The sequence below is a fragment of the Acipenser ruthenus genome, chromosome 1, assembly GCF_902713425.1.
Source record: "Acipenser ruthenus chromosome 1, fAciRut3.2 maternal haplotype, whole genome shotgun sequence".
Lineage (NCBI taxonomy): Eukaryota > Metazoa > Chordata > Actinopteri > Acipenseriformes > Acipenseridae > Acipenser > Acipenser ruthenus.
This window is the reverse complement of record NC_081189.1, coordinates 5,150,158-5,170,613: the sequence shown is the minus strand read 5'-3', so window position 1 is coordinate 5,170,613 and position 20,456 is coordinate 5,150,158. Positions and strand designations below refer to the sequence as shown.

The following is a 20,456-nucleotide window of genomic DNA, read 5'->3' as shown; positions in this document are numbered from 1 at the left end:
GTGCCCAAATTAGTTTTTGCATGTTATGTAAAGTTTTGTTGTTTTATTATAAAGCTAAATCTCTACTTAATTTATATCTTTCAATAGAACAATTGGAAATTATAGAAATCACTTTCTTTGTGATTTGTTAACGTTGCTGTGTGTTTTATTGTGCAGTGTGTTAACGTTGCTGTGTGTTTTATTGTGCAGTGTGTTAACGTTGCTGTGTGTTTTATTGTGCAGTTTGTTAACGTTGCTGTGTGTTTTATTGTGCAGTGTGTTAACGTTGCTGTGTGTTTTATTGTGCAGTGTGTTAACGTTGCTGTGTGTTTTATTGTGCAGTGTGTTAACGTTGCTGTGTGTTTTATTGTGCAGTGTGTTAACGTTGCTGTGTGTTTTATTGTGCAGTGTGTTAACGTTGCTGTGTGTTTTATTGTGCAGTGTGTTAACGTTGCTGTGTGTTTTATTGTGCAGTTTGTTTTCTTGTGATTTTGAACTCGTTTGGGAGAAGTTTGTAACTACTTGCTAACTGAGTTAAACCAATACACACGTTAATTAGTTCATTATCTTTAATTGGGTATCTAAACACCAATTCTCTCTACATGTTCACAAATAGCTCTCACAGGGAGGGGCTACCCCTTTCTAACAAATATTACAATTACCACATGCACTTTATAATCTGTACACTGAGGGAGACGCGAGCCTGAAGGTTTGCTTACTTCACATAGTTTCTAAAAATGCTTTACATTAGAGATACAAGCTTTCTCCCACCTTGAAGCTTCTCTGTGAACTAAACAGTCATTCTCCAGCTAATACCTGCAGCAGCAGGGGGGTATGAATGCCCTATGAAAGCCTACTTCTACATCAAGAAAGCCAGTCAGACATTCTCATGTTTCCCCTTTGTTAACATTCTCGGTGCTTTGTATACTATATCACTTTACAGGGAACATCATAGAGCTTGAGAGGGTTTGTGAGGTCACAAATGTTTTAAAACCATTCTGTGCCTCAATACCTACAAATTGAAAGAATCTGATACTTTTATAAGGAGACTGGTTGTGAATAGAAGGGGCTAATCATGCCCACTGATGAGAGAGGATTGCTTCACTGCACATCAGTCACACTTGGGATCACCCTGAAGTGCTCTGACTTTCTCAATGTTATATTTACTATGCAAGTCAGGACCTTTTGCAGAACATATACATATACACACCAGAGGCTAATTAATACTCATGCAAGGACCAGGCCCACCTGTGTTGAGGTATTTTGTCAGACGCAAATTGTTAATTATTTTCTGTGGCATCAGCTGGTTCTGCAAACTGGACGAGAGTTTGCTTGAGGGACCTTACAGGAACTATTTCAGCAACGGTTACTTCTGCTCTTAATGGCTTCCCGTTCCTGAGTTCAGGAAACAAAATACATTTTTGTAAAAGAATGGAGTGGTTTATGTCTGACTCAAAAAAGGTGCTCAAGAATATAGAGCTGCTGTCCACCTCTTATGAAAAACAACAATCCATTCAAGTCTTCTTAATTAGCACTGATTTTAGCTTCATTCATGCTTGAAGTACTAATGGATTCTTGCAGGCCCTTAATTAGTCCATTACCTATAGAGTATTCCATGATAACAGAATGTTAATGTGGGTGCTTCATTTCAGACGAAATCTAAAGGGAACTATATTAAAGGTGAAAGAATGCCCTGAAGGCTCCCTTAAATAACTTGATACCATTCAACCCCATATTAATCAGTGGGATTCAATTGTATTTTATTATTATTATACTGTATGTATTCATGTATTTACTTTTTGCAAGTACTGACTCAATGAATTCCACAGCCCTTCAAAGTTTACATCCGTTTACATCGGTTGTTCTGAAATTAAAGAATGAAGGCAAAAATCTTAGTTTTATTTTTTCTGTATGTTCCTGGATTATATTCTAGATTATTATATGTTGCTAGGTTTATTTCCTTTTTTGTTTTTCAAATTATAAAAAGGGTGCAAATTAAAAAAACAAATGCATTGACGTGAAATTGAGCTCTATATGAAATAAGTTCAGTGATAAGTTTTATATTAAAATGAAACCTTGTTACATTGTTTTCGTTCTCGTTCGAACACTTTTACCTAACGTGTGTCAGGTGGCATGCAATAGAACACTACGTGAAATGCAGTTTGAATGCATTGATGTTTAATTACATTTTATGGGAAAAAAACACATGTAAAAATATATATAGTACAAGCTGACAAATGTATATATAGTAAGAGCTGACAAATGTATAGTACTAGCTGACAAATGTATATATAGTACGAGCTGACAAATGTAACATACAGTATAAAGAAGGATTTCCATTTTCATTTATCTTGGTATGACATAGGCACGTATAATGCTGAATGACAGATATGTGGCTTGTTATCTTAGGGTGTTAAGGGGATTTACTGCATTTCTCAGATGTACGATTGTAACTGCAATTTTCTAATTCATATAAATATTGAAACACATTTTACAAAATCACTGTATAACTCAGGTCACGGTCCTAAATGTTAATATTTTGTAATTTTGCTAATCAAAATATAAAAACAATAAATTGCGATGTAAAACAAAATGTATTATATTTAGCAGGAAAGCAGATATTGCATATACAGTAGGAAATGCTGTTTGAACCAAACCGAAATGCAGAATAATTTGGCACTGATTGCACAATATGTCATATCCAGATGCTATCTCTGTACAAGTAAACAAGCACCGCTGAAACAAATGGAATTTGCTGCCCCCTATTGCAATATATTGTAATTACACCAAGATAAACAGGAGCCACACTGTTTTGTAAAAACACATACACTCACACACACACTAATCAGCTGATCCATGACTCCAAAACCCAGCCTCCAAGGTCTACCCAATCGCAGGCTGCATGTAAATACCATGTCCCTTCATCTTTTTGAAGAGGCAAGATAACAAATGCACATGCATACTTGATGTTACCCCCGCCGAGGTGATTGGTGCAGCCTATGGACTCATTTACTAGAGAAACACGTCCTGCAAGGAGGAGCGATGCTGATGCACGAAGCCTTGACTTTGACAGTAAGGTCATGCTAAGTGGTTGCTGGGATATAGAATACCTAGATCTGGAAGGTCATAATAATAATAATAATAATAATAATAATAATAATAATAATAATAATAATAATAATAATAATAATAATAATAATAATAATCGTCAGCATTTAATATTTTTATATGTAAGGATGGAGACATTCAAGCAGACCATAAGATTACAATGCTAATGATTAAGATTTAAAATTACTTTTATTATAAAAAAAAAAGCGGGGGGGGGGGGTATATATTTTAAAGAGACTGTGATGTACGGCCCCAGCACTGCTGACAACAGTAAACAGCTCGGATGAACATACAGCGGTGGTTGCTTTTGTATTTTCAACTCTCGTCTACTCCTGGTGCAAACGCGTTTCTTCAAAGTGCGTTTCTTCAAAGTGCGTTTCTTCCGTTCATCCCCGTCATCTACAGTGCTCGTGGCAGGGAGAGTGCATGTGTTTATCAGACTGTGTAGGCAGCGTATTGCCTCTGCAGATTACTTCTTAAACAAATGTTGCACCTGGAAAATTTTATGCAGGCCTGTCCAGTCCATTCCTATATGTATATGATTATTGTCCATGCCATTAAATATTACATTCAAATGTATTCAATTAAAATACATACAAATATATCATTTTCCAGGTAAAACATAATCACGAGGGGCAACATTATTTTATTATGTATTCTAAAATCCCTGATCTCTTCTCACTGGCGGTTCTGACTGATTTTTAAAATGTAATTACAGAACTTATAAGTCTTGTACAAATGAACATTTTGTTATAGACTGAATAATACACCTATGTGTGTAACACCCATACAATATTATTCACTGTTATTCACTGTATTTATTTTAAATACATTGCTACAGAAAAAATGACATCATCCTGGTACCTCTTCTGTTGAATTGCAGCTAAACCACCCAAGTGGATTTGAACTACAACACAAAAATCTTCAACACAAAACGAGGGGGGGCATGCTAATGTTGCTGGGAATAGGAAATGGATTATAACATTTCAGTCACCACTGCTTTAAAACTAAGCAGTGGCTTCCATATGTTCTCATCACTTCTCATTTATAAAAGATCATACATACTTTAAAGCTTGCAAGCATGCAGTGATGTTTAATATGACTATCTTGTCCTCGGAATCATTTTCACAGTTCCCAACATACAGGTGTAGTCAAAAGTTTACATACCCCAATAGAAATGTATAATTTCTAGAAATTTCTCGAAAAAACAAAGAATTTTTGGAAAAATCTTTTGTAGCAAAAGTTTTGCCTTTGTGTGTGAGGAAAAAAGTTACAAGAAGTAAATGTCTACAATTATTTATTTCAGCAATTTTTTTGCAAAACTAAAAAAAATACAAATTCATAACTATTCATACCCTTTGATGATAGTATTGTCTACAAGGTGCTAGAAATTTCAACATGATAATCCAGAACATTCTTAAAGAATATAAGATGGTTGGACATAGGATGAGTGCTGTCATTACCAATAAGTCAATATGGGAAAAAGTAAAGAGCTATCTGAAGACCTTAGGCAGAAAATTATTTATTGTCATAAAGCTGGAGAAGGATACAAGAAGGTTTCCAAGCATTTGAGTATCCCAATGTCAACTATTGTTTCTATTATCAAGAAGTACAAGACTCGTGGTACTGTCACAACACTCCCTTGGTCTGGAAGAAGGTTTTTTCACCAAGAACAAGTAGAAGAATTGTGAGGAAGCTTAATAACAATCTGAGATTGACTGTCAGATATTCAAAGTGAATTGGCTGCAAGTGGGACTGGGGTTTCCATTTCAACCATAGGTCGAGTATTTCATGCTGAAGGTCTCAATGGTCGCAGGCCAAGGAAAAAGCCACTCTTAGAAAAATGTCACAAGGACAATCGCTTAAAGTTTGCAAAACGGCATTTGAATGATGGATATTTGAATGAGGGTTGTGGTCAAAGGTTTTGTGAAGTGATGAAACAAAAATCAAGCTATTTGGTCATGCTAATAGTTGTTATGTTTAATTAACCTTTTGATCATTTTAGGTTAATGTCATATTCACAAAATGAAATTTTCAGGGAAAAAACCTAACTTTATTATATTTAATCTGGAAATAAAAAAAAAAAATACTGTAAGGCAGCACATGCATTTGTTTTAAATACTGTTCATTTTTGTGAGTTGTCTTAAGGAAGGAACTTGTTTTTGTTTTGTATGGTGGACATCTGTCACTTTGTACATGCTTCCTTCACATCTTGTATTGTGTAATTTTATTGTTTGTGCTGTATTAATAATAAATAAAAAAAAGAAAAAAAATAGTTGTTACGTTTGGAGAAAGTCTGGTGAGGCATGAAAAGAAAAGAACACCATACCTTCTGTCAAGCATGGAGGTGGTAATATTCTTCTATAGGGCTGTTTTTCTTCTGATGGCACAGGAAATTCAGTTCCAATACATGGTAAAATGGATTCCACAGCATACCAAAAGATACTGGCCAATCATCTGAAACCCTCGGCTACACAACTTGGTTTGAAGTGCAACTGGACATTCCAACACACATCAAAATCTACTTCAGAATGGTTAAAGAAGAATAAAATCAAGGGTCTGGAATGGCCTAGTCAAAGTCCAGATCTAAAGCAAATTGAGAATCTTTGGTATGAGCTGAAGAAGTCTGTGCACACGAGAAGTCCTTGGAATTTGAATGAACTGTAACCATTTTGCATTGAAGAATGGTAAAATCACTAAAAAATCATGGCAAAAGCTCATTGACAAATATCCTAATCATTTAAAAGAGGTTATTATTGCTAAAGGTGCCTCAACTAGCTATTAATTTAATTTTCATTGTAAGGGTATGAATACTTTTGAATGAGGATTTTAGGAATTTTGCAAAAAAAAAAAAAAAAAAAAAAAAATGCTGAAATAAATCATTGTAGACATCTATTTCTTGTAACTTTTTCCTCATCCACAAAAGCAAAACTGATGCTATAAAAGATTTTTCCTATAATTATTTGTTTTTAAGAAATTTCTAGAAATTATAAATTTCCATTGGGGTATGTAAACTTATGTGTAATATTTAAATGTCCTGTAATGTAAAACGAATTAGAAACTGCTTTCCCGTCTCCCTTTTTTAGCTAAAGAATTACAAGGAAGCTCGCTGAAGGCAGACTATTTCAAAAAGCATACCAAACTATATCCATTGAATAAAATGTGGTGTTTGGAGTGCTTTCAAGCTTGGAGTTTGTGTGTAACAAAACAAAAACCAAAAAAAACCAACCTGGTGCCAAGTCATCGTCCATCAGAATCAGAACTTACACAATGAGTAGAACCCACCACTGCTGAAACAGAGTGTGAGACTGTCTGTGTGGACTATTCCACTAGGGGTTAAGTTGAGACCACTAACATTATTTTTTAAAATTGTAATCAGTTGTCTTTATATCCAAGAATGGGTTATGTTTCAATCATACAGAAACTAGCTCTCAGTAGAACTGTATGTACACCCCCTGATCTCAAACTTAACTTTTGTTTCCTTTGGTATTTCATAGTCACTCAAAATCTATACGTCATTATTTGTTTTATCATCAATATAGAAATGTACGTCATTTGTAGGCTCCCTTTAAGCACACAGAAATGTTTGTTGACTGCATATGTTTGCCTAATTAACCGAATTTGCTAACCTAATGCAATCTAATTCATTAATACAGTATCTGTAATGTAATACATGTAACTACCAATTTGGTTAATCCCACCTGACACCACCTCAGGTCCTATTTGAAGCAAAAGGAGTACAGAGTGGAGGCTTCTGTTTATTGATACAAGAACCAAAGTCTATCTAGTTTTAAGCTTGTACCTATTTTAAACTATTGACATTACACACAGCCCTAAACTGTGCAATTTAGTTTCAGCGTTTGGTTCAGCATTGCAGACTTGACCACTTTTTTTAAGTTAATAAACCCCACTCTGAAATGTTTCCATCTCTGTAAATAGCATACTATTTCCTGATGGCATATGTAAAGCTCTTTTCTAAATATGAAGATAGTATTGTGTTCAAAACCAGACTAACAGCAAAAGGGAAGATTGTCTTTAGCCCAAACAGACCGATTTTACAATCTCGTTTTCATATGGATTTCAAAAATGTCCTCTCACTTGTTGTTTCAAACGATTGCATTGAACCCTGCAGAAATCAGCTTTAGCACAGCGTGTTGCCTGGTATATCGTTCCACAGGCCCCCGTTACTTGTTCAAATTCAAATAACTGTACACAGCAAAAGCCATTTTTCTTAAAGCAGAAATTCTTAAAGGTTTATTTGAAAATAAAGAAAACTGTTAATGCTTCTGGGAATGGATTGATGCATTCGCTGTGTTCAGTAACCCACATAATCATGATGGATTAGCATATAAAGAAAGTGCAGAGGAAATTGCATATTCTTGAGGTGTCTTTATCAGCCACTGACGGCATTGATAAAGAACCTCCTTGAATTGCTTGTCCACCTTAACTTAGTTTCTTTTAGTATTACTAATAATCTTGAGTGTTTAAAGTAATGGATGCACGTTCTTGACAAATGACCATTGTCATATTGAAACACATGCAGTGGTTGTGATTGAGCCATTTTCTCTACTCAGAATGGCACACAGAACGAGTTATCATGGAGGCTGCCCAATGCATGGCTCTCGAATCACATACGAGCCTCTTCTGATTCGGAGGTGAATTATCCCATTTAAGGTTGTTAATGGATTTGAATAACCTGCAAGTGCAACTGGGAGTTTGCAAGTGTTTTGGTTGCTTTTTTAAGGTCGTGAATTTTATTTTTAAAAAAGTCAATTATGTACGGCTTCCTGTCTCACTTTATCCAAATCAGTCATTTGGCTCAGAAACGGGTGTCTGTTGTAATGGTTTCAACGGACCCATTGTGACTTGTGTTTATCAGAACTATAACACAGGATATAAGGAGCTGGAATCCCAGTGAAAGTGAATGGCAGAGATATTGTGGTTGTCCTATAATATTGGTTATTATATTGAATGTCTTATACATAGTACCTGTGTGTTTATTAACTGCACAGCACTGGTTACCAATTATTAATGTGTCAGTATGTAAAGTGAGATTAATAGATACATTAAATGGGTCATAATACTTTAGAAAGAGCATGTGTGAGAAAAATGAAAGAGAAAAAGAAAGTAAGAAACTACAGCAATATTCCTCTAATACAGGGGCTTTCAACCTTTTATTGAAACTGTACCCCTTCTGTCGGGAGGTTTCATCTAAAGTACCCATTACAATTTTTGCTCACTGAATGGTACCACAGTTACAATAAAGGCAGAATAATCTGGTTAACATTTCTTTTTTTCCAGTTTATTTAATAGATGATTTTTCACATCAGTCTGGGACTGACAAACTGCTGAGACAGAAAACCAAATAGTATTTAGGAATCTTTGGAAACACTGGTATTTGCTTTCTATTGGGCAAAGTTATTATAAATAATACAAAATAGTCTGCATTGTAAATGTTTACCACGTTACTATAAACTTTCCACCTCAGCATAATTATGTGTGCTGCTTAAAATGTTTACAGTATCAAAAACATTAACCTCAAGATAAAACTGTAATTAATTACTAACAATGATAAACTTTTTTTAATATTAAAGCCAGCATAAAAATGATCCAAAGGGACTCTGTATAATTTTCTGTCGCTTTGCACTTTCTGTACTCGTTTTCCTCCTTCGTTTTTCTTTTGCAAGTAAGAAATGTATCAAACACCGAACACATATTCAACCAGCCGCTATTGCTGTTAATGAAATGCAGCCGTGGTAATAAATAAAACAAAAACCGTCAAAGTATGAGTATTGTGATGACTATATATGTTTACTGGAGCATTTATACGTCTAAAAAACGCAGACACACTGTGCTTCACTGAAACGACAAGTTGAAAACAGCAAAGCTCATGAGCAGCACAGAGCACTCTCCATAGGGACAATCGCCAGACACCTAGGTGCTTCACCTATATATCAGACTCTGATTCTGTATATATAATAGTGCATGCATACAGGTGGAAAATGTGGAAAGTATACAGCGTGGTTTAGAGAATGCCATTAAAAAAAAAATTCAAGATCATTATTTTCTCCTGCTTTAATTTTTATTTGTGCATTTCTGAGTCATCCTGCGTACCCCCCTATGACCCTTAGAAGTAACCCCAGGGGTACACGTACCCCCGGTTGAAAACCTCTGCTCTACTACATACCAAACCAGCAGGTATTAAGAGAAACTGATTAACTTTTGCATGTTTATTACAAAATAAGACATAAAAGGAAAATTCTTTGGAGAGAAAGGATTCTTTTTTTTTTATTTTCCCCACAGTGTAACCAAAGACTATTATCCATTCAGGGGTAATGCTTATTAAAGCTAAAAAAAGCTTTCCTCATTCATCTTGCACAATGCATGACTGTAAATTATGACATAATCTTTCAATCCACGGATGGAAAGAAAAAAGAGATCGAGAGGAGAGAGGCTGGGAAAGAGTAGGCCAAGACCTTTCAGTGGGCCTGTCAGATTTATTTGAAACATCAAGGGCTTAGTTATTTTATCCAGCCCTATACATCACGGGGCTGTCAGGGGTTTATGTGTGGCCAGTTGAGGGGGCTAAGACTGCAGCTGCTGTGTGACTGCTGAGAGTCCGCCTTCAGGGACAGTTGCTGGGGTACGGGGCCCGAAGGTATCCACGCTCTTCTGGCATCCCAGGGTGCGTCTCCAGCAATGTCTCAGCAAGTCACAACTGGATGCAAAATGCTGTCACTGAGATAAAAGGGTTTCCTCTTCTGATCTCCGCGGCAAACACAACAAAAAAAATATATATACTGTACATGTACACGTACATTCGCTGTCTCACATTGTATTTAATGTCAGTCCTTTTCCTAAAAGGAATATGAATGCATTGTTCAATCAGCCCCCTTTACAATACGTAACCTAGCAACTATTTAATTAAAATAGCATCAGCTATTTTCAGAAGCAGGTTTCTCAAATCGAGTCCCTGTTTTTAGTAGATTTTGTTTAATACATGGATTATGTAATCACAGATTGTGCCCTGTCATCAAATGCATGTGCTGTACTCTAACTAAACAATCTGAACCTTGCACTACATCAGACGAATTACACTTTTGAAGAAGTTAAAGACAATTAAATTACATGTAGCAAAGAAATTTAAAGCAAGAGAGAGGCAGTTTGCCTCGTAATCAAAGTGTGTACCATATGTTAAAGCCAAATTACAGACTTTGCATGTTGCAATGCCAGTAAAGCACAACTATGGTGATTGTAGGAATTCTTAAATTAACATTGTACATCTTTTTTTTTTGTTGTTTCTTTCTGAAGTTTTCTTTCCAGCCTTTATTATAGTATGTTGTTTCTTTTTGTAATTTTACATAAAAATAATAGGAAACCCATATGCATTGGTCTGTATGAACAGGTACATCAGGACTGGGTTTATTGATGGTTTTATTGATGATGAGAACTGTACACAATACTGTAAGTGCAGTCTCACACAGTGCGTTACACAACCTCATCATAACTTCCTTGGATTGGTGCTCTACACTTTTGGCTATAAACCCAAGTTGTTTCTTGCTACTCATTCAAAATGTGGACCATTCCGGACTGCTTGTGTCTATCTGTCTGTCTGTCTCTCTGTCTGTCTGCACACTCTACATAGTGACCATGATGACTGCCTTGAACTTTTTGAAAAAGTTTCATTTGAGACTCCTGGTCTAATCTGATAAACTGTTGATTTTATACAAATTTTGGTAACATTCTGTGACTCTAACTTCAGTATAACTACATTGTAATAGCATAGTAATTACACCACATGTTGTGTAATTACAAATGTAACACCATGCTTTGTATTTACACATGTGGTTGTGTATTTACAATGTAATTTCTGTGTAACCAAACAAGCAATTACAGTGCAATTATAGTGTAGTTATATACACTTAATATAATTATCACAAGATTAATGTAGCCTGTGATTGTCTGGACACACAATGTGTTTGTGCGGTGGTGTAATACAGGATAGTTCTGTAAACAGTTAAATTAATGTGATATTTAATATTAGCCCTTGACCTTATATCACAATTACATACTTGCCAGTGCTTCCAACTATCATTAACTGCAGTGAAAATCAGAAAATTGTTAAATTATTTTTAACCTGTCAGTAATTCAGCATAATAATTGCTATGAGTGATTTTGGAGCACATTTGCTACTGCTCCCAATTCTCTCTTATTTTTATCATTAAAAGATGGAATTTGATGTGCCAAAGGCATTTCACTGCCCTAAAAAGGCGAACGAAAGCCATTACACGTTCGTAATTAAAACATGTCAAGGTGCTATGCAAGTTGGAAATGAGGGGCAATGAGAACTTGACTGAAAAGGCGGCCAAGAACAACATTTCACAGCTGAAAGTCTTTGGTCAGTAAAAATGGCCAACCTTGTCATTGAAAATACATCCTAAGTGTGAGGCAACCTTTTTATTTGTATACTACATTATGACACCTTTGGAAACTTTTGCTGCCCTGAATTCTCAAATTTACATTACTACAGCTTGTATAATATACAGTACAAAACAGGCCTGTCACCCAGTTTGTAGTACACTCTAGAAAGTAATCAATTATTTAAAAAAAACAGTAACGTTCAAATTGTATAAACACTTTAAGCACTGCCACTTCCCCATCAATATCTGAGTTCATCCCTGTTAATTTTAGTAGCAGTTTGTATATTCAAAGTGTTAATCCCTCATTACTAAATAGGCATTGAGTTATTCAAATACCTGGTTTAACACTGCATTTTAGATTGATATATTTGTGATCAGTATGAAAAAGAAGTGGCTTCAAAACTTCATTTATCCTGCTGTAAACTTACTCTTAAAAATAAAAGTAGCTATTCTCTGTGACAGACTGCCTTGACTGTAGAGTTGCAGTATAACGGCTGCTACCTGCCTGCAGTGATCGCATGTCGCTCTGGCTGTGGGAACAGACCTCATGGGTCAGGGATCAATTACCCCATCACCAAATACACGCTTGTAGACATTATGGCTGACAATGAATCACACCCACCTTGTGAGGAGCCCCCGACAATGGCTCACACATTGTGTCGTATGCAACGCACCTTGTTACCAGTTTGTCCACATGTCTGTGGGAATTATAGGCAAAAGAATGAAACCAGACAGGGCAATCCATCAACAACTTTCTCCAGACGGGGCATCAGCTCCTAATCCGTGAGGAATTTCTCAATGTGTCCCCTTTTTACTGTATTTAAATCGATGGCAGTTATTCAGGTTGCATGACTAAGCATGGACCTGCTGGGTTCAGAATACCTGGGAACGTGGATTTCATATTTACCATTTGAAATGTCACCTCCACCTTTGTGTATGTACTGTATGTGTTTTAAAAAAGGGAAAATACCTTATGGCTAGCTTTTTAGATAATCATTTGGTCTCAACTGCACATTTTCTCTCATGTTTAGTTGAATGTGGTGTGAAGAAGGCTTATCCTTATGTATTACATTCTTAGTGTAATACGCAGTGAAACAGTGAGTTATTATGAAAACATTCATCACAAATGCCATGGATGAAATATAAGAACCTGCAGCAGAAATGTCACCTGAATTATTCCTATTTTTTCAGTTGCATTAATTGGAAATGAAACTAATTTATTTGCCACAGTTTCTCACCTCTCCGACAGCATTAATCAGCATTCTGCTAACCAGATAACCCCTGGATTCTCACCCTCAGCTGTATCAATTAGCAGAACACTAACTAGCTGCTGCACTGAATGCACTGGTCCAGCGCCAGTCTCTCGGGATCTCTGATTAAAGAATTAGAAAAAACCTGTCACTGAATATTCAGCTTCTTTAATCATAGTCGGTGTCTCACAGTGAAGAAATATTTTACAAAGACCTTAAACAGTCAAACCTACCCGTTCTTTTGGTTTGCCATCCACAAAGCAGCCTACAAACCTGTCTAATTGTAGACGATTTTCTCCTATTACCTCCTATCTTTTTCAATTATAATTGCATAAGTGGGTCTATGTTCTGTACATTAATGTATTAGTCGATATTATAACAGTCACACCAGGTATATAAAGATGGGTGATATAAAAATGCTGTTGAGATAAGAAATAAATAATAATAATAATAATAATAATAATAATAATAATAATAAATACAAAAAAGACGGTATTCAGAAACAAAACTTGAGTGTTAGTGTTCACATCAGAGTTAACTAATTATTTTAGTTTTTTAGATTTTGATGTTTTTCTGTTTCAGTCACTCAGAAGTTTAAACTCACCCGTGGTCTCAATATGGCTCACAAATTCATGTATTACCTCTAAGTACATTTTGGCACACCAGAGTGTAACCATTAACCTGTCCCCCTGCAACACTTTATCCTTCCAAGTGCCTACAGTCTGGAATCATTTATCTGTGGATAAATCAACAGGAAAAAAGGAGACAATACAAATTAAACTCCTGCCATCATCTGCAGCACACACATTTTTGTGGCAACAAGCTGTCATTCAATAACTGATTCAAACATTCATCCTTGATTCATTTTGTAAATTATAAAAGCTGCACATCTCTGGCGCACAGTTACAGTCATGATCGCTAAGATAGCAGAGCCATTGAATATGTTAACAGATGCCTTTGCACACTTTGGGCCTCATTTACTAAAGGGCACTAAATTTAGAGTTAGCACGCACGTAAATAACTGAGCCTAAGATGCACGATAAATCTAAATTTACTGCCCCATTTACTAACAGAGAATGCATTCATTTATATGCATACTGTTTGGCTCATTTATATGCCACAGCGCGCACACTAAATTTAGTGCAAGCAATAATTTAATGCGCACGATAATGTCTCAGACTACACGTGACAACCTTCATATAAAAATCTTCAGCAGCCCAGGTTTATCTTTTGGTCAGTTGCTTATTGTGAAAGGTGGTGGTGGCTTACATTGATCGAAAATGAGCGATCAACAGACACAGCCCTTCACTGGGGACAGGCAGAGGCAACGCAAACTAAAACTGCACGCAGAGGAGTTAAAAATTCTAGTGGAGGAGGTTGTTTTAAATTATAATACCTTGTTTGGTCCAGCCTCTTCCAAAACTCCTGTTTCCAGAAAGAAGGCAATATGGGCAGCCATACTACACAAGGTCAATGCCCTGGGTCACAGCCAAAGAGCCGTAGACATGTTGAAAAAAAAATGGACTGAGCTGAAAAGAAAAACTAAAGAGAAGATTGCTCAGAACCGGTCTGTGGCAACATGCACAGGAGAAGGACCATCCAGACAGGTGGAACTGACCAGCCTGGAAAAGAAAATTGAGAACATCTTCACTCCAGAACAACAAGATGTGCAGGGCGTCACTGACACCACGAGATGTAAAGATGATTCACAACCAGGTAAGTTACAAACGACACAAACCACTGCATTGCTTTTAAAAAGTGTGTTTCATACATCTTAAGATAAAACTGTAATCTGATTTAAGAATTAAAAGTGTTTTAATTAATATTGGTCTATTATTTGTACCAATGTAATGAACTATAAAATAAAATCTAAGAAATGATAACATTTGTTTATTGACTCTTAATAGAGCCTGTTATTTACAGGTCATTTTCACTGCTCTATATGAATACTTTAATGCAAGTCCTATCCATGAGGCAGACTTGTTCCGTGTGTTTGGTGTGGAACAGGAAAATGTTTCAGCCATTTTGCAAAATAATTTTGTTAGTTTTTCAAACACAAAATTATTCAAGTTGTAAAATGACGCCTCACATTAATAATAAAACAGTTATTAAACTTACAGGTAAATAACCATGTCTTTATATTACAGGTGCCTCTAGCTCTACAAGGGAACATCAACATATGCCACCAGATAAACCAGAGGGAACAACTGAATGTGAGCAGACCTCTCAGGAACCAGAGGGTTCTACACTTGTGGGGGATGAAAACACAGATGACCAGTTCATTCTCGATTGGGAGTCCGCAACTTCCCCATCACCAGGTGACGGTGAAGCAGCCCCTGAAAAGGAAATACAAGAATTAGATGGCTCAAATGCAGACGATTACGAGAGAGCCATCTTAAATGCACAACAGAAACAGCATGAGCTGTTGGACGCAAAAATCTGTGAAATGAACAGTTATCTGCACGAACAAACCAGAGCTATAAGAAACCAGACTGCATCTACAAGAAAGCTCACTAAGGCTGTGAACCGACAAACTAAAGCTTTAGAATGGCAATCCAGAGCTCTGCAGATGTCAGCCACCATATCAAGTGGACATCAGCACATAGCAGCAGGAATCGCAGCACTCAACTCCACACTTACCCGCGCTCTGGAGGTGATCAATACTATGAGCAGCAACAGCAGCAGCACATCCTCCACCACAGAGGATGCTACTGCAAGGGCAAGCGCAGCTGCACCCTCAACATCTCCAACTCCAAATGTCTGTCCTCCACCCACACGCACAACTGGTCTGCGAAGACAGAGAAGAGGGATGTCCCAGCAAACACATCAGGATGCTCCTGGGAGAAAGTCAAGAAGAAAAACATAATAATAAAATGCATTTCTATAGTGTTTATATAATGTTACTTACTCTCACAAACAAAAGTATGTACGTGTTAAAAAATTTTAAAAAAACAAACAAACAAAAAAACAAAAACATTGTGAAATAATTACTGCAATGTAAAATGTGACAGTGCTGAGTACAGTCAATAGCACCCATCACATTGGGGAAGCGTTCAATAGGCACAGCATTTAAAAGCGTTAAGTGACGTTTTCTATTGAACGACCTGCATACCGAGAGCGCCTCCTAACAGTAACGAGTCAAGCTCAAAGCTGCCTCGCTGGAGGTTCAAAATGGCCGACCTGTATTATCAGTACGGTGGCTGCAAATTAATTTTTTCAAATATGGATTTGTATGACCAACACATGTGTGATAAGTAATATTTTTGTTGTCATTTTAACTTTTTAAAACTGATTATGGTATTTTTTTTAAAGTGACGATTGCATTAGAAAAGGAAACATGCACTATTTATAACTTGACAAATCTGACTCGCGCATCAAGATGTTAAACCAAAACAAGTTCAGTAACTTTACATTACAAAAACACAGTAGTAGCAATTACATTTTAGGTATAGTACAAGTGTGGCGACTGTGGTGTCATTTCCCCACATATTGGACTTTTTGACCAACATATCTGTATGCATTCTTTTTTTTGTAAAACAAAACAAAACAAAAAAATTGATTTAAATTAACAACGTAATTATTTGACTTTTTCCTTTTAAACAAAGTGAATCTGCAGCATCGCATGCAACATTCGAAACGCTCTGCTTGTTATTGTTTGTTCGGTCGGCTAATTAAAGAATATTTTCTTAACTGCATTTAAAAGGAAAAATAATGGACGCATAGCGCTGTGTTAAAGGTGAACTATATGAAACACTGTTCTTTCTTTTTTATATAGTTTTGCTATTTCTGCAAGATTAGGCTTCACAGCGTATCTCGGCTGAAAAAGCACAGCAGTGACTACACCGAAAACTATAAATCCTTTTTTTCATGGCAGAAAGGGGATGGTAGAATAAGAGAACTTTACTAAAATTAGGTACTTTTGCAGTGTTACATTTCAATCTAACCAAGAGCACATGAACACAGTGTTATATGTACTATAAGACTTAAATCATATTGGAGAGAAAAAACAAACAAACAGCAGTGCTTCAATTGTTAGACTTTGCAGAGGAACAGAAAAGCCAGATGCAGGAGCTCATGGAAATGCAGAAAGTTGCAAAACAAAGAAACTAACTGCTAAAGTCATTCATAGATGTATTCAAAGAATTGTTGAAGAAATAATTTATTTGGAAAGTTTTTATTTTTTATTGTATTTACTCTATAAAAATGTTACTGGGTTGAATAATTGTTGAAAAAATAAATTGTTATATTTTTGTAAAGCTTTTTTTTATTATTTTATTCAGCCGTACAACAATACTTACATACAATAGAAGCATCTTAATTGCAAGTGTAAACTGCACTGCAGCCACCTGTAAATAAAACATGCAATATGCAACAATCACAGTACTGAGGAACAATGCTGTCAACGTAGTTTTCAATCCGTACAGGACTCTTACATGTGTTTGAATTCCCTGCCGCTAAAGCCATGGTGTTGGCTATCAATGCAAGTGCAATAGAGGCATTAAACAGCAGATTTTCTGCACCGTCTTCCATAAATTCATACAAAAATAACGCTAGTGCTGTGTTTTCCGCCATCTTGAAAGTTGTCTCTTCGTAACACACTGTTCAATGAGAGTTACGTTACGTAGCACCATGGCAGAGCGCTCTGCTATTGAACGCAGCCCAGGCAGAAGCCCACTTTCACTTCCTGTACTGTGCTCTGTGTGGAACATGTAATATAATTCCCTGTGAGCTTCAGCAGGGCATGCAGTACCTGAGGAAACACCTTGAAAAGGTGGGCTGGGAAACCCCAGCACCTGCACCCACGGTAGAGTGAAAAGAGTGAAATAATGTAATGAACACAGCAGTTTCTCTAGCCCGGGCACAGCATTACTCCTGCAAGTTATTAACTCGAGATCAGCTTGTAGCTGATCATACAAAGCCTATCTAATATCTGTGCTCAAGCGATACCTTCCCACCACCTCCTCCTCAGGAACCCAAAAAGAGTTTGCCATGCTCTGAAAATGCGCTCCCTTCTTCTCCTCCTATTCCTACGCCTCCATTCATTTTCTGTAGCTGTTCGGAGCCTACTCATACGGACTCTATATGCAAGTAATGCCTCCATGATGCCAGACAGGTTTCAGGTCAGGAAATTCGGTTTAATTCGCACACCTATCAGTGGCTAAAGTCTGGTTTCCAAACTAACTAATTATCGCTTACTTTAAGGTGCACACTACAATTACCACCCTTTAGTAAATACATTTTTTTATAAAGATCATCTCATTATTTAGAGACTCATTTAAATACATTTTCATGCATTACCATACAAATCACATTCTGATTACCATAGTGTGGCACAATAAAATGAGTGTGCACCTTAATATTCTTACTATTTCACGCAAATATAAAACACTTTCAGACTACTCAAATTCCCTAATTTAATGTCTGAGTTGTATATTTTGGTACCTGCTACTGCATTTTTCTAATGACAATTTGGAATAAATAGCTTTGAGAATCTAGCCTTTTGTCAGTTACTACAGAGATGTTAATTGAATCTGAGCTGTTTGGGCCCTAAACTCACGACAAAATGTTGTGCTTGGTGTTTCTAATGAGTGTAACATCACTGCTCTGTTTAATGAAATTCACACTGCTGTCTCCCAAGGCCACACGTTCGTCTCAAATGTTTTACTACCCTGGTTAAAAATATGACAATACTATTACTTTTTTAGGTACTTGACTTAAAGGAGTGCTAACCGAGAGTTTCTTAACTCTTATGATCTTTATTAACAGCATTACTGGTGTCTCTTGTATTGTGCTAGAACATGTACACTTTGAGTAGCATCTGATGTATAGAAGGTAATATTTCAGTTGTTCAGCTGTGAACCACTAAGGTATTTCTTTATGTAAGACTCCAGAAGCACATTTTGCCATTGAAATTATGAAATTATATACCTGAATTTCAATGGGAAACTTGGGGGCATTCAGAGGTAAGCATTAATTAATAAGATTATTTTGTACTTCAGTTTTAGCAAAGTGATTATTTTGTATTTTAAGACCAAAGTCTCCTATAGGTACTGTGATGCAGCAGTTTATCATTAGCGTTGCATTTTAAGCAACACTGCTATTTTTGGTACTATATTTTACATTTAGCTTAAGCGTCTTTTTGTTGTTTTTCTTATTGTAAATGTTCTGTTTGTATTAATCTAGTTAGGGGTTCCTTTTGCCCAGCGCAAATGAGACCCTGGGCTCAGTAAGTAATTATTCCCAGCTCACTTTCTAAACAAAATAAAAAGTCTTGAGTAAATGGATCTAAAGTATTGTCACCAGGACTGGGCATACACTTTAATTACACAGTAACATGGTGCTGTTGAATTTCTGATGAGAAGGAAAGCTTGAGGCCCCGTCTGCACTGTCCTCAGGGGGGATTCTCAGGGTCGCGTGTCCAAAAGGAACAGGTGTATTTGCACCCAGTGTCTGGGCCATCATTCCCCTGAGGAGCCTACAGTAGCTTTCCCACGCTGGCACAAGCACACAGCTTGTGACGAGACAAGTAGGCAGGCTTGAACGGCACACCCCATAAGTGTATGTTAAATGCCATTGAATTGATTCCTGCATTGTTACCCAACCTTCACCCAATCATAATAACAGGCATTCAAACGATTTTAATGGGGCCAATTGAGTTTATAAACTAACAAGGCCCATTTTTGAGACACAAGAACTAATGCTGAAAATGAGTATACCTTGGGTAGGATTAGTTAATGCAGAGTGAATCCAGCACTATTGTATTTATGCTGCTTCTTAATAGTCCCCAATTGCAATGATTGCCAGATTGAATGCCATGCCGTAAAACTCCTATTGCTGCCCCCCTTTATGAATGATTTGATTAACCGATCACACTCCCCGAACAAAACCTGATTATAGTATTGCCTTAGTCGCAGGCCTCCCTCCCTCCATTGTGCCACCCATCTGTTGGTTATGAGAACCCCCTTCCCCAGAGAAAGGGCTTGCCACAGCCTAACTGTACCAGCTGCCACCTCCCTGGAAAAACTTTCACATCAGCCTGTTAATAAAGACTATTGGGAACTGGGGGAACCATGGGTAAGAGTGGAAGATTATGGGATTATGATATTGTCTTACTCAGACACACTAATCTCTGCAGGTAAGGGAGTAAGGACCGAAATACATTTAGCTTATCTATCTATCTATCTATCTATCTATCTATCTATCTATCTATCTATCTATCTATCTATCTATCTAGCCATTCCATTAAAGTGATACGTTTGTTACACTAATAAAGTGCTGGATATCATTAATGCAGGGGTCTATTTTAATACACATCCTCTGTATGTTTGATCATCAAAATGCCTTGGACTTTGCAGTAGTCTTATATATAACACTAGAGGTACGATATCAGTTACCTAATAAACACATTTGTTTGATTTTATTATTTATATATATGTTTTAAACTGTTTACTGCAACGTCTTATTTTAACCAAGTGGTTTTGAAACCACAATATCCCAAAGGTACAACTGACACTGGACACTAACAAATCAGTTTGCCTGGTACTCAGCAATACCTGTGCATTTGATCTCAGTGTTATGCACCAGAACATTACACTCAATGTTCATTATGTGTTATCAATTTGGAGGTGTATTCATTAAATAAAAATATGAACCTTTCGTCACATCAAAAACAAGCACAAAATACAAACATCTGAACAAA

General features: G+C 36.6%; 1 protein-coding gene across 1 annotated transcript; it reads left to right on the top strand.

The window, feature by feature from the left end:
* Positions 1-11,120: 11,120 nt before the first annotated feature.
* On the top strand, positions 11,121-17,016 carry LOC117403559 (nuclear apoptosis-inducing factor 1-like). The gene is made up of 2 exons (XM_034005758.3): positions 11,121-14,473; positions 14,905-17,016. Exons 1-2 carry the CDS (start codon positions 14,038-14,040, stop codon positions 15,621-15,623), a joined length of 1,155 nt encoding a protein of 384 aa, XP_033861649.3. The 5' UTR covers positions 11,121-14,037; the 3' UTR covers positions 15,624-17,016.
* Positions 17,017-20,456: the final 3,440 nt, after the last annotated feature.